This window comes from Ornithorhynchus anatinus, chromosome 3 (assembly GCF_004115215.2).
Source record: "Ornithorhynchus anatinus isolate Pmale09 chromosome 3, mOrnAna1.pri.v4, whole genome shotgun sequence".
NCBI lineage: Eukaryota > Metazoa > Chordata > Mammalia > Monotremata > Ornithorhynchidae > Ornithorhynchus > Ornithorhynchus anatinus.
In genome coordinates this window covers 131,249,145-131,262,668 of record NC_041730.1, presented here as the reverse complement: position 1 = coordinate 131,262,668, position 13,524 = coordinate 131,249,145, and the positions used below count along the sequence as shown (strand labels likewise).

The 13,524-nt window shown below is 47.6% G+C and overlaps 1 protein-coding gene across 1 annotated transcript in view; it reads right to left on the bottom strand.

The window, feature by feature from the left end:
• The window catches only part of TMEM72 (transmembrane protein 72), a 54,820-nt gene that overhangs the window by 12,064 nt on the left and 29,232 nt on the right, over positions 1–13,524 (bottom strand). Inside the window, exons 2-3 of the mRNA XM_029059125.2 lie at positions 10,529–10,595; positions 8,776–8,847 (exon numbers count right to left, since the gene is read on the bottom strand). Coding sequence (XP_028914958.1) covers positions 8,776–8,847; positions 10,529–10,595 — 139 coding nt within the window. The remainder of the gene's footprint in view (positions 1–8,775; positions 8,848–10,528; positions 10,596–13,524) is intronic.

Below are 13,524 nucleotides of genomic sequence, written 5' to 3'. Positions count from 1 at the left end.
GTGGAAAGAGCACGGGTTTGGGAGTCAGAGGTCAAGGGATCCGATCCCGGCTCCGCCACTTATCAGCTGTGTGACTTGACCCCCATGTGGGTCAACCTGGTTGCCTTGTATCTACCCCAGCGCTCAGAACAGTGTTCGGTTCACAGCGGTGAACAAATGCCATCATTATTATTATTCTTTACAAATTCCATAATTATTAAGGCTCTTCAAGAACGAATCTGGGGGCGATTAATCCAAGTGCTAATGGGGGGCATGAGCTCTAACCACACTCTGCCCTTCTCCAGAAGTATCCTAGCGTGGCGACACAGATGTGCTTTCCTTAAGGCTTCTCCCCCCCATCCTCCTCCACTCCTCGGAGTAGCTTTCAGCAGTCAACGGATTTACTGAGCCCGGGAGAGCAAAATGGAAACAGGGCACAGATTCCCTTTTGGGCAGGGATCGTCTTTATCTGTTGCCGAACTGTACATTCCAAGTGCTTAGTTACAGTGCTCTGCACATAGTAAGCGCTCAATGAATTCCCTGCCTCCAGGTAGCTTACAGTCTAGCTTGCGGAGCGACACAGGGAAGAGAGAAATGACCCACAAAAAGAGGGAGGAGGAGGAAGAGTGAGGATCAATCAATTGATCAACCAGTTACATTTACTGAGCTCTTACTGTGTGCAGAGTACGGGCGTAAGTGCTTGGGAGACCACAATAAAACAGGGCTGGTAGAGAGTTCGCGTGACCCAAAGGACAAGCGCCGGTTCAAGTATGTCAGGATCAAAGAGCTGAAAAAAATCACTGAAGGTTCAAACACATCTCTAATCATTATAATAATTATGGCGTTCGTTAAGCCCTAACTGTGTGCCGAGTCCTGTTCTAAGCTCAGTACGCAAGTGCTGAAGGCAGGAATAAAATACATGTGCTAGAGGGGAGTTAGTGGCTGATTTGACTAGCGTGTTGTGGAGGATGGAAGCCTAGACTGTGGGCCCCAGGTGGGAGTTGGTATCCTAGTTGTATTTGGTATCTGCCTCAGCGCTTGGTTATTCTCTGCCCCACCTGTGCTAGACTGTAAGCTTCGATCTCGCCTGTCTCGCTGCCGACTCCCGGCCCGTTTCTTACGTCTGTCCTGTCAAACCCTCCAAACAATCACTCCTCCCCCCTTCAGAGCCCTACTAAAGGCTCACCTCCTCCAAGAGGCCTTCCCAGACGAAGCTCCTTCTTCCTCAGCTTTCCCTCCCTTCTACGTCACCTCAACTTAAGTATACATGTATATGTCTATCATTCTCTTTATTTATATCGATGCCCGCTTACTTGTTTTGATGCCTGTCTCTCCCCCTCTTGACTGTCAGCCCTTCGTGGGCAGGGATTGTCCCTATTGCTGAATTGTACTTTCCCAGTGCTTAGTACGGCGCTCTGCACACGGTAAGCGCTCAATAAATGCCATTGAATGAATGAATGAAAAGCTTCTGAAGGTCAGGGTTCGTGTCTTTTTACTCTGCTGTGTTGTACTCTACCAAGTGCTTGGCACAGTGCTCTGTGCAACAAAGTGCTCACTTAACACCACTGACTGATTGCTAGATAGATTCAGTGCAGGACACACTGAAGCACTTAACGTTTGGCATTATTATCAGCTGTGTGACCGTGGGCAAGTCGCTTCACTTCTCTGTGCCTCAGTTACCTCATCTGTAAAATGGGGATTAAGATTGTGAGCCTCACGTGGGACAACCTGATTACCCTGTGTCTACCCCAGTGCTTAGAACAGTGCGCTCTGCACATAGTAAGTGCTTAACAAATACCAACATTATTATTATCCTAGTACAGCGCTCTGCACACAGTAGATGTTCAATAAATACGATCGACTGCGACTGTAAGCTCACTGTGGGCAGGGAACGTGTCTCCCAGTCCTGTTACCTTGTACTCTTCCAAGCGCTTAGTACAGTGCTCTGCACAGAGTAAGTGCTCAATAAATACGATCGATTGTTTGATTGATATTATTATGATTGTGACCGCCGGTGGACACTTCATTCCGGTCCAAGCTGTTCCACCCTGACAATCCTCTCTCTAGCAGATGGGAGAGAGCTGGTTTTTTGAAAGTAGAACTGAGACACTTGAATTCATTATTCATTCATTCATTCAATCAATAGTATTTATTGAGCGCTTACTGGGTGCAGAGCACTGTACTAGGCACTTGGAAAGTACAATTTGGCAACAGGTAGAGATAATTCCTACCCAACAACGGGTTCCCAGTGTAGAAGTTCTATTGGGTTCGTGGGTTCTAATCCCGGCTCCGCCACTTGTCTGCCATGAGACCTTGGGCAAGTCACTTCACTTCTCTGGGCCTCAGCGACATCATCTGTAAAATGGGGATTAAGACTGTGAGCCCCACTTGGGACAATCTGACTACCTTGTCTCTACCCAAGCGCTTAATAAATACCATACTTAGCTAATTAATCCAACCAACCTTCCATGGGGCCTCCACTTATGTTGTATTGTACTCTCCCAAGAGCTTAGTACAGTGCACAGCACATAGTAAGCTCTCAAGAGATATAACTGATTGATTGATTTCAGTGGGGCAGCGGGTGATAGCTCTATATGATGATGATGATGGTATTTAGAACAGTGCTCTGCACATAGTAAACGCTTAACGAATACCAACATTAATATTATTATTATTTGTTAAGCGCTTACTATGTGCCGAGCACTTCTAAGCACTGGTGAAGATACAGCGTGAATCACGTTGTCCCACGTGGGGCTCACGGTCTTCATCCCCACTTTACAGAAGAGGGAACTGAGGCGCAGAGAAGTGAAGTGACTTCCCTAAAGTCACACAGCTGATCGGTGGCAGAACCGGGATTGGAACCCACCTCCTCTCACTCCCAAGCCCGGGCTCTTTCCACTGAGCCATGCTGTTTCTATATCCTCGAGGCTGGGAATTCCCCATTCTTCACGGGCCCAGCCTCAGGGAGATTAGATTTGAAGTCTCTTATCTAACCCAACAGGGTAGGTTTTATCTCCAGATAAGGAAATAGAGAAATAGCTTGGCCTAGTGGATAAAGCATGGGCCTGGAAGTCAGATGGAAGTGGATTCTAATCCCGGCTCGATCACGGTCTGCTGTGTGACTTTGGGGCAAGTCATTTCAGCGTGGCTCCGTGGAAAGAGCACGGGCTTTGGAGTCAGAGGTCATGAGTTCGAATCCCAGCTCTGCCACTTGTCAGCTGTGTGACTGTGGGCAAGTCACTTCACTTCTCTGGGCCTCAGTGACCTCATCTGAAAAAAGGGGATTAAGACTGTGAGCCCCATGTGGGACAACCTGATTCCCCCGTGTCTCCCCCAGCGCTTAGAACAGTGCTCTGCACATAGTAAGCGCTTAACAAATACCAACATTATTATTATTATTATTTCACTTCTCTGGGCCTCAGTTACGTCCCCCCTCTAGATTGTAGGCTTGTGGTGGGCAGTCAGTGTGTCTGTTAGACTGTTACATTGCACTCCAAAAGGTCTTCCCAGACTGAACTTCCCCTTTTCCCTCTGCTCTCTCTGCTCCCTCTCTGCCCCCCCTTCACCTCCCCTCAGCTGAGCCCCCTTTCCCCCCTTTCCCTCTGCTCCTCCCCCTCTCCCTTCCCCTCCCCTCAGCACTGTGCTCATTTGGATAGATTCTTATTACCTTATTTATTTTGTTAATGAGGTGTACACTTCCTCGATTCTATTCATTGCGATTAAGTTGTCTCGTTTTTGTCCGTCTGTCTCCCCAGATTACACTGTAAACCCGTCATTGGGCAGGGATCGTCTCTATCTGTTCCCGAATTGTCCATTCCAAGCGCTCAGTACGGTGCTCTGCACATAATAAGCGCTCAATAAATACTATTGAATGAAAGAATGAAGGCACTCCCCCGAGCACTTAGTACAGTGTTCTGCACACAGTAAGCACTCAGTGAATGTGATTGACTGACTGACATAAGAATGTGAATACAAGCCATATATGTAATTTTTTATTTATTTATATAAATGTCTGTCTCTGCTTCTAGACTGTAAACTCTTTGTCTGCAGGGAACAAACCTACTGGCCACGACATTGTAGTCTCCCAAACGCTCAATAGAGTACTCTGCACACAGTAAGTGCTCAATAAAAACCACTGATTGATTGATTTTTTTTATGGCAAGTGCTCAATAAAAACTATTGATGGACTGTGGACTAGACAGATTTTCAGGACGATGGTACAGGCAGCAGAGTGAAAGTACAGATTGGAGAGCGGAGAGACGGGATCCTCGTTAAGTCCACAGTAATGAAGGCGGGAAATGATAAGTGCTTGGATCAGCACGGTAGCAATTTGGACAGAGAGGAAGAGGCGGGTGGTTGAGGTGCTTCGAAGGTAGAATCAACAGGATCTCATGCAGATTGAATGTGTAGATCGACCGAAAGAGAAGAGTGGAAGTAATGCCAAGGTTACAGGCTTGGGAGACGGGGAGAATGATGATGCTGTCTACGGTGATGACAAAGTCACGGGGAGGCCAGGGTTTGGGTGAGAAGATGAAGGGTCTGTTTTGGACTTGTTCGCACTTGAATCTGTAGCCACTGTTCACCCCACCCTCAGCCTCACGGTACTTCTGAACAGACTTGGAATTTATTTGAATGACTTTTTTATGGTATTTGTTAAGAGTTTGCTATTTGCCAGGTAATCAGGTCGGACTCGATCCCTGTCGTTCATTCACTCATTCAATAGCATTTATTGAGCGCTTATTATGCGCAGAGCACTGTACTAAGTGCTTGGAATGGACAATTCGGCAACAGATAGCGACGATCTCTGCCCAATAACGGGTTCACACTCTAAACGGGGGAATGATAATGATGGTAGCATTTGTTCAACGCTGTGTACCAAACACTGTTCTAAGCGCTGGGGTAGAGAAAAGGCAATCGGGTTGTCCCACATGGGGCTCACAGTCTTAATCCCCATTTTACAGATGAGGTAACTGGGGCACAGAGAAGATAAGTGATTTGCCTCAAGTCACATAGCTGATAAGTAATAATAATAATAATAATAATGTTGGTATTTGTTAAGCGCTTACTATGTGCCGAGCACTGTTCTAAGCGCCGGGGCAAATACAGGGTAATCAGGTTGTCCCACATGAGGCTCACACTTTTAATCCTCATTTTACAGATGAGGTAACTGAGGCACCAAGAAGCGAAGTGACTTGCCCAAAGTCACACAGCCGATAAATGGCGGATCTGGGATTCGAACCCATGACCTCTGACTCCTAGGTGGAGGAGCCGGGATTAGAAACTCTGACCTCTGACTCCCAAGCCCGTGCTCTTTCGAGGGCCTCACGTTCTTCCACCCCGTTTTGCCAACGAGGTAACCGAGGCACAGAGAAGTTAAGTGATTTGCCCAAGGTCACAGAGCAGACAAGTGGGGGAGCCGGGGGTGGAACCCAGGTCCTTCTGCCTCCTGGGCCTGTAATCCACTAATAGTGATAATTAATAATATTTTTGGGATTTGTTAAGCACTTACTACGTGCCAGGCTCTGTACTAAGCACTGAGGTGGATACAAGCAGCGTGGCTCAGTGGAAAGAGCCCGGGCTTGGGAGTCGGAGGTCACGGGTTCGTATCCCGACTCTGCCCCTTGTCAGCCGTGTGACTGTGGCCAAGTAACTTCACTTCTCTGTGCCTCAGTTCCCTCATCTGTAAAATGGGGATGAAGACTGTGAGCCTCACGTGGGACATCCTCATCCCCTTTTATCTACCCCAGCGCTTAGAACAGTGCTCTGCCCATAGTAAGCGCTTAACAAATACCAACATTATTATACAAGCAAATTGGGTTGGTCACAGTCCCTATCCCACATGGGGCTCACAGTCTCCATCTCCTTTTCATAGATGAGATGATTGGGCCCAGAGAAGTGAAGTGATTTGCCCAAGGTCACACAGACACATGGAGGAGCAGAATTAGAACCCATAACCATCTGACTCCCAGGCCTGTGCTCTATCGTCTATGCTGCGCTGCTGCCCTAGGCCACTATGCCATATCACGACTCCCTTTTGACTCTAAGCTCCTTGTCGGCGCCTTCACAACGTCGCTAAAATCTGCCCTTTCCTGTTTCCAAATTGCTACCGTGCCGATCCAAGCACTTATCCCGTCCTGCCTCGACTCCCGTATCGGTCTCCTCACTGACCTCCCGGCCTCCTGTCTCTCCCTACTCCGGTCCACACTTCACTCTGCCTCACGGATCATTTATCGACAAAAACGCTCAATCCGCAACTCCCCACTCCTCATGAACCTCCAGTGACTGCTCCCTCACCTCCGCATCAAAAAGAAATTCCTCGTTATTGGCTTTAAAGCAGTCAATCAGCTCACCCCAGCGCCTCACCTCATCGATCTCCTACCTCAGCCCAGCCCCGCTAGCTTGATCGTCGTACCCTGATCTGATCTATCTCGCCACTGACTCCTTTCTCACCTCCTCCCCCCGGCTGGGAACTCCCTCCCGTTCCACATCCGCCAGACCACCACTCTCCCCGCCCTCGAGGCATTAAAGTCACATCTCCTCCAAGAAGACTTCCCCGACTAAGTCCTCTTTTCCCCGGCACGCACTCCCTTCCGTGTCTATGCGTTTGGATCTGTGACCCTTGGGCATTTGATATTTGCCCCACCCCCATCCCCACAACACTCATGTACCTATCTGGAAATCGTATGTTATAGATTAGAGAAGCAGCGTGGCTCAGTGGAAAGAGCATGGGCTTTGGAGTCACGGGTCATGAGTTCGAATCCAAGCTCTGCCACTTGTCAGCTGTGTGACTGTGGGCAAGTCACTTCACTTCTCTGTGCCTCAGTGACCTCATCTGTAAAATGGGGATGAAGACTGTGAGCCCCACGTGGGACAACCCGATTCTCTTGTGTCTACCCCAGTGCTTAGAACAGTGCTCTGCACATAGTAAGCGCTTAACAAATACCAACATTATTATTAATTTATATTCATGTCTGTCTCCCCCTCTAGACTGTAAGCTCATTACGGGCAGGGAATGTGCCTGCTAATTCTGTTGTAATGTCCTCTCCCAAGTACCAAATCCGACAGACAATTACTCTCAACCTCTTCAAAGTCTTATTGAAGGCACACCTCCTCCACGAGGCCTTCCCAGACTAAGCCCTTCCTTCCCTCTTCTCCCACTCCCTTCTGCGTTGGCCTGACTTGTTCCCTTGGTTCTTCCCCCTTCCCAGCCCCACACCACCTATGTCCAAATCTCTCATTTATTTATTTATCTATATTGATCTCTCTCTCCCCACCCCTAGGCCGTAAGCTCCGGTGGGCTGAGATTGTGCCTGTTTATTGTTGTATTGTACTCTCCCAAGCGCTTAGTTCAGTGCTCTGCACGCAGTAAGTGCTCAATAAATACGATTGAAGGAATGAATGAATGAACGGCCCTTCTACCTTCTTTCTCTCCCCACTCCAGTCCTTTACTTCACTCTGTTATCCAGTTCAATTTTCTAAAAAAAGTTCAGTGCCCGATGGCCCGTTCCTCAAGAACTTCTAGTGCTTGTCCATCCACTTCTGCATCAAAGGGAAAGTCCTTACCGACTGTTCCCCTCCTACGTTACTTTGCTGATTTTTTTCTACAACCCAGCTCACACATTTTGCTCCTCAAACACCAACCTAACCACTGTACCTTGATCTCGTCTATCTCATCTCGTCTATCTCATCTATCTCTGGTCTGGAACTCCCTCTCCTTCCATAGTTTCCAGTCCACCACTCTCCCCATCTTATTAAAATCGCATCTCCTCCGAGAGGCCTTCCCGCCTAAGCCCCCGTTTCCACCCCCCACCCTTCTGTATTGCCCACGCATTTGGTTCTGTACCTTCTAAGCACTCGTTCTTCACCCCATTCTCAGCCCCACATCACTTATGTCCAAATCCCAAATGTATTTATTAAAGTCTGTCTCCCCTTTTAGACTGTAAGCTCCTTGTAGGCAGATCAGGTGTCTACCGACTCCGTTTACTCTCTCGTTCTCTGCACACAATGAGTGCTCCATAAATACTATCGATTGATACAGATGAATTTCGGAAATTTTCCATCACACAATCTCTTCTTCCCCTTTCCTCCCTTCACCTGACTAGTATCTTGGAGAATGCTTTCTGTTTTGTTTCCTATTCACTCCATCGCCTTGCCCCCTCCTACCTCACCTCTCTACTCTCCTACTCCAACCCAGCCTGCACACTTGGCTCCTCTAATGCTAACCTTCTCACTCTACTTCGATCTCTTCCTTCTCACTTATCTCACCACTGACCTCTCACCCATATCTCACCTCTGGTCTGGAACACCCTCCCTCCTCATACCCAACAGCTAATTGCTCTCCCCCACTTCAAAGCCTTATTGAAGGCCCATCTCCTCCAAGAAGCCTTCCCTGACTAAGCCCTCCTCTCCTCTTCTCCCATTCCCTTCTGTGTCACCCTGACTTTCTCTCTTCATTTGTCCTCCATTCCAGCCCCACAGCACATATGTATATATCTGCAATTTATTTATTTACTCATTTATTTCTGTTTATTAACGTCTGTCTTCCCCTCTAGACTGTGAGCTCATTGTGGGCAGGGAATGCGTCTCTTACATTCTCATATTGTACTCTCCCAAGTGCTTTATAAATGCGATCGAATGAATGAATGGATGAATATAGGTTTCTTTTACTCCGGAGCATCACGAACGTTCTGTTAGCCCTTTGAGCTGCGAGAGCAATTAGAGTGACCATCTTTAGCCATTCCAGGAGCGTTTCTGATCTGCCACATTTTCCTCATCGGAAATCTGAGGGATACTCACGTGAAGCAAGTCGAAAGCAGCAGAGCCACAAAATAGGAACCTTCACATATGAAAACCGCCACCCCTGAAAACCTAAAGAACGGAGATCGGTTAGAAGTAGGGAAGCCAGATGGATTCCCTTCACGGAGATTATCCTCCTTCGCAAAGCTGGGCCCCAGTGTTCCAAGACGTTTTTGGGGAAGAGCAATTTTACTCTTATTTTACCCTTTACTCAATTTATTCTTATTGCAAGGAACAGATCCAAGTCCCTTTGTCACACGGGGCTTGGCCTGTAGGAGTTCTGGGGAAACTCTGGTGTTTGGGAACCAGAGTGACTGTCAGAAGGGTTCTGCTATGTGACCTTGGACAAGTCACTTTACTTCTCCCTGCCTCAATTATATCATCTGTAAAATGGAGATTGAGATTGTGAGCCTCATGAGGGAAAGAGATTATGTCCAACCCAATTTGCTGGTATCCACCTCAGTGCTTAGTACAATGCTTGGCAGAGAGTAAGAACTTAACGAATACCACAATTATTATTATTATCTCTTGAGGGAGGCCCTTGAGACCCATTGTACCGGGAAACAAGACCCCCAAATAGGACGCAAGCCTTAAACTAGATTTCTTCAAAAGGAAGGAGAAGAGGAGAAGGCACAATCCTTCTACAGGAGAGTCTCAGAGGATGGATTGAAGACAGAGGAATGGAAAAGAAATATCCCGGTACAGCAAAGAGGGAGAAGGTGAGCTGGAGAAGTGCTGTGATTTGATTCCAGGGTGAGGAATTAGGAATTCTCAGCTCTCCAGTCCTACTGAGATTTTTTTTTTTCTTCACGGTATTCGTTAAGCGCTTACTATGTGCCAAGCCTGTTCTAAGCAGTAGGTACAAAGTAATCACTTTGGACACAGTCCATGCCCGACACGGGGATCACAGTCCTGATCCCCATTTTACACATAAGTAACTGAGGCCTGGAGAAGTTAAGTGACCTGCCCAAGGTTACACAGCACAGCAGTGGCGGAGCCAGGATCGGAACCCAGGTCCTTCTGACTCCCAGGCCCGTGCTCTAACCACTGAGCTACACTGCTTCTCTTTGTGCCTTTGCCTTATCTCCTGGAGAATCCACTACAGAGTCATGAAAAACAAGGTTGCATCCAGGTTGTGATCCCAAGAGCCATCGTTAAGAGAGGCAGGGTGGCTCAGTGGAAAGAGCCCGGGCTTGGGAGTCAGAGGTCATGGGTTTGAATCCCGGCTCTGCCACTTGTCAGCTTGGTGACTGTGGGCAGGTCACTTAACTTCTCTGTGCCTCAGTCACCTCATCTGTAAAATGGGGATTAAGACTGTGAGCCTCACGTGGGACAACCCGATTACCCTGTATCTACCCCAGCGATTAGGACAGTGCTCTGCACATAGTAAGCGCTTAACATGTACTAACTTACCTATGTACCAATCAATTGACTACATTTATTTGCTGGGCATAGTTTATATGTGGTAATAACACTTATCTAACACTAAACTGTGTGCAGAGCACTGTTCTAAGAACCGGGAGTACACAGGTGGTAATTAGACACTGTCTGTGGCTCACAATAGAGTAAGGACATATTCCATAATGACTACCCACACAGCCCTCCATCGGGCAGATAATATCGGACCACCTCAAACTCAAGTTTGTTGTAAAAGGGCAGAAAGATAAACAAATTCTTGGCCTTTCTCAAATGACAAGTTAGCAAAGCATTCACTGCCGTCATAATTGTCAGGAAAAGCGTCCCTTGTACTTACAACAAATAAAACGCCAGGCTTTTGAACTTCCCTTGTAGGAAGGTTTCAACTCCCACGCCGATCAACACTAGAAATAGAAAATAGGATGGGCAATCAATTCATTCATTCATTAATTCATTCATTCAATCATATTCATTGAGTTCTTACTATACGCAGAGCACTGTACTAAACTCTTGGGAGCGTACAGTGTGACAATTAAAAGACACATTCATTCCCTTCCCACAAGGAGCTTACAGTTAGAGAAGGAGGCAGACATTAATATAAATAAAGAAATGACAGACATGGAGCTAAGTGGTGCGGGGGCTGGGACGGGGGCGGTGAAGAAAGGGAGCAAGGCAGGGTGATGTAGAAGGAATTGGCAGAAGAGGAAAGGAAGGCTTAGTCAGGGAAGGCCTCTTGGAGGAGATGGGCCTCCAGTCAGGCTTTGAAAGGGGGGAGAGTGTATATGTATTACCCTATTTATTTTGTTATTGAGGTGTACATCCCCTTGATTCTATTTATTGTGATTAAGTTGTCTTGTTCTTGTCCGTCTGTCTCCCCCGATTAGACTGTGAGGCCGTCAAAGGGCAGGGATGGTCTCCCTCTGTTGCCGAATTGTCCATTCCAAGCGCTTAGTACAGTGCTCTGCACATAGTAAGCGCTCAATAAATACTATCGAATGAATGACTTGTCCACTGGATCTAAGGAGGGAGGATGTTCCAGACCGGAGACCGGAGGTGGGCATTGGGTTGGCCACGAGACTGACAAGATCGAGGTACCGTGAGAAGCTTGGCGCTAGAGGAGTGAAACGAGAGGGCTGGGTTGTTGTAGAAAAGTAGCGAGGTGAGGTAGGAGGGGGCGACATGGTGGAGTGATTTAAAGCCAACAGTGAAGAGTTTTTGTCTGATACGGAGGTGGATGGGCAGCCAATGGAGTTTTTTGAGGAGCGGGGAAACGTGTCCTGTACATCTCTGCAGGAAAATGATCTGGGCAGCAGAATGAAGTATGGACTGGAGTAGGGAGAGACAGGAGGCTGGGAGGTCAGCCAGGAGGCTGATTCAGTAATTAAGTTGGGATAGGATAAGTCATTAGCATAATAATAATGATAATGATGGTATTCATTAAGCGCTTACTATGCGCCAAGAACTCTTCTAAGCTCTGGGGTAGATACAAGGTAATAATAATAATAATAATGGTGGTATTTGTTAAGCGCTTACAATGTACAAAGCACTGTTCTAAGCACAGGGGGGATACAAAGTGATCAGGTTGTCCCACGTGGGGCTCACAATTTTAATCCCCATTTTACAGATGAGGTAACTGAGGCCCAGAGAGGTTAAGTGCCTTGCCAAAGTCACACAGCTGGCAAGCGGCAGAGCCGGGATTCGAACCCATGACCTCTGACTCCCAAGCCCGGGATCTTTCCACTGAGCCACGCTGGTAGCTAACATGGTAGCGGGTTAGATGGAGCGGAGAGGGCGATGTTGTGAAAGGGGAACCGACAGGATTTAGTGATGGATTGAATATGTGGGCTGAATGAGAAAAAAATCAAGGATAACGCCACCGTGAAGGGCTTGTGAGTCGGGAAGGATGGTGGTGCCGTCTATAGCGAGAGGAAAGAAGTCAGGGGGAGGACAGGGTTTGGGTGGAAAGATAGAGTTCTATTTTAGTGACCATCCAACTACAGTGCTTGATCCACAGGAAGCGGCGTGGCTTAGTGGAAAGAGCCCGGGCTTGGGAGTCAGAAGTCGTGGATTCTAATCCCCACTCCGCTACCTGTCCGCAGTGTGACCTTGGGCAAGTCACTTCACTTCTCCGTGCCTCAGTTACCTCGTTTGTAAAAATGGGGATTAAAAAACGTGAGCCCCACGCGGGACAATCCGATTACCCACTTCCCCAGCGCTTAGAACGGTGCTCAGCACATAGTAAGCGCTTAACAGATACCACAGTCCCTCTTATTAAGTACTTAAATAGTATTATGATTCACCTCTCTGTGCCTCAGTTACCTCATCTATAAAATGGGATGAAGACTGTGAGCCCCCCGTGGGACAACCTGATGACCTTGTATCCTCCCCAGCACTTAGAACAGTGGAAAGAGCCCGGGCTTTGGAGTCAGAGGTCATGGGTTCGAATCCCGGCTCAGCCACTTATCAGCTGTGTGACTTTGGGCAAGTCACTTCACTTCTCGGTGCCTCAGTTCCCTCATCTGTAAAATGGGGATGAAGACTGGGAGCCCCACGTGGGACAACCTGATTTCCCTGTGCCTACCCCAGCTCTTAGAACAGTGCTCGGCACATAGTAAGCGCTTAAGAAATACCAACATTATTATTATTGCTTTGCACATAGTAAGCGCTTAACAAATGCCATCATTATTAGTGAGCATCCTTTCATTTCTCCCGGTGTACTTCTGGGAATGGCCACATGGTGGCAGCAGGTCTCCAGTTAACTGGTAGATTGACAGCAGCCATTGCCATTCATTCATTCACTCACTCACTCACTCACTCACTCACTCACTCACTCACTCACTCATTCATTCATTCATTCGTATTTATTGAGCGCTTACTATGTGCAGAGCACTGTACTAAGCGCTTGGAACGTACAATTCGGCAACAGCTAGAGGCCATCCCTACCCAATGACGGGCTCACAGTCTATTTGGGGGAGACGGACAAAAACAAGACAACATCATCCCGATAATGTGCCAGGCACTGTACTGATTAGGGTTATCATTATTAATGATAAGGGCCTGGAAAAAAAGCACACGGAGCAGAAACGCCTGAGCTGGAATGATTGCTTTTGTAAAACAGGTACTTCGTGTTCGGCACTTAAGAGCTTTTTAGCCTTGGACAGAGGAGAATTTCCTCCCGGGGAGCTCTTGTACTCCATCCATTCCCAATGCCAGGGATTTAGCGTAGAGTGGGGTTCCACTTTTACAGTGCCAGGGATTCAGTATAGACTGGGGTTCCACTTTTACAGTGCCAGGGATTTAGTATGGACTGGGGTTCCACTTTTACAGTGCCAG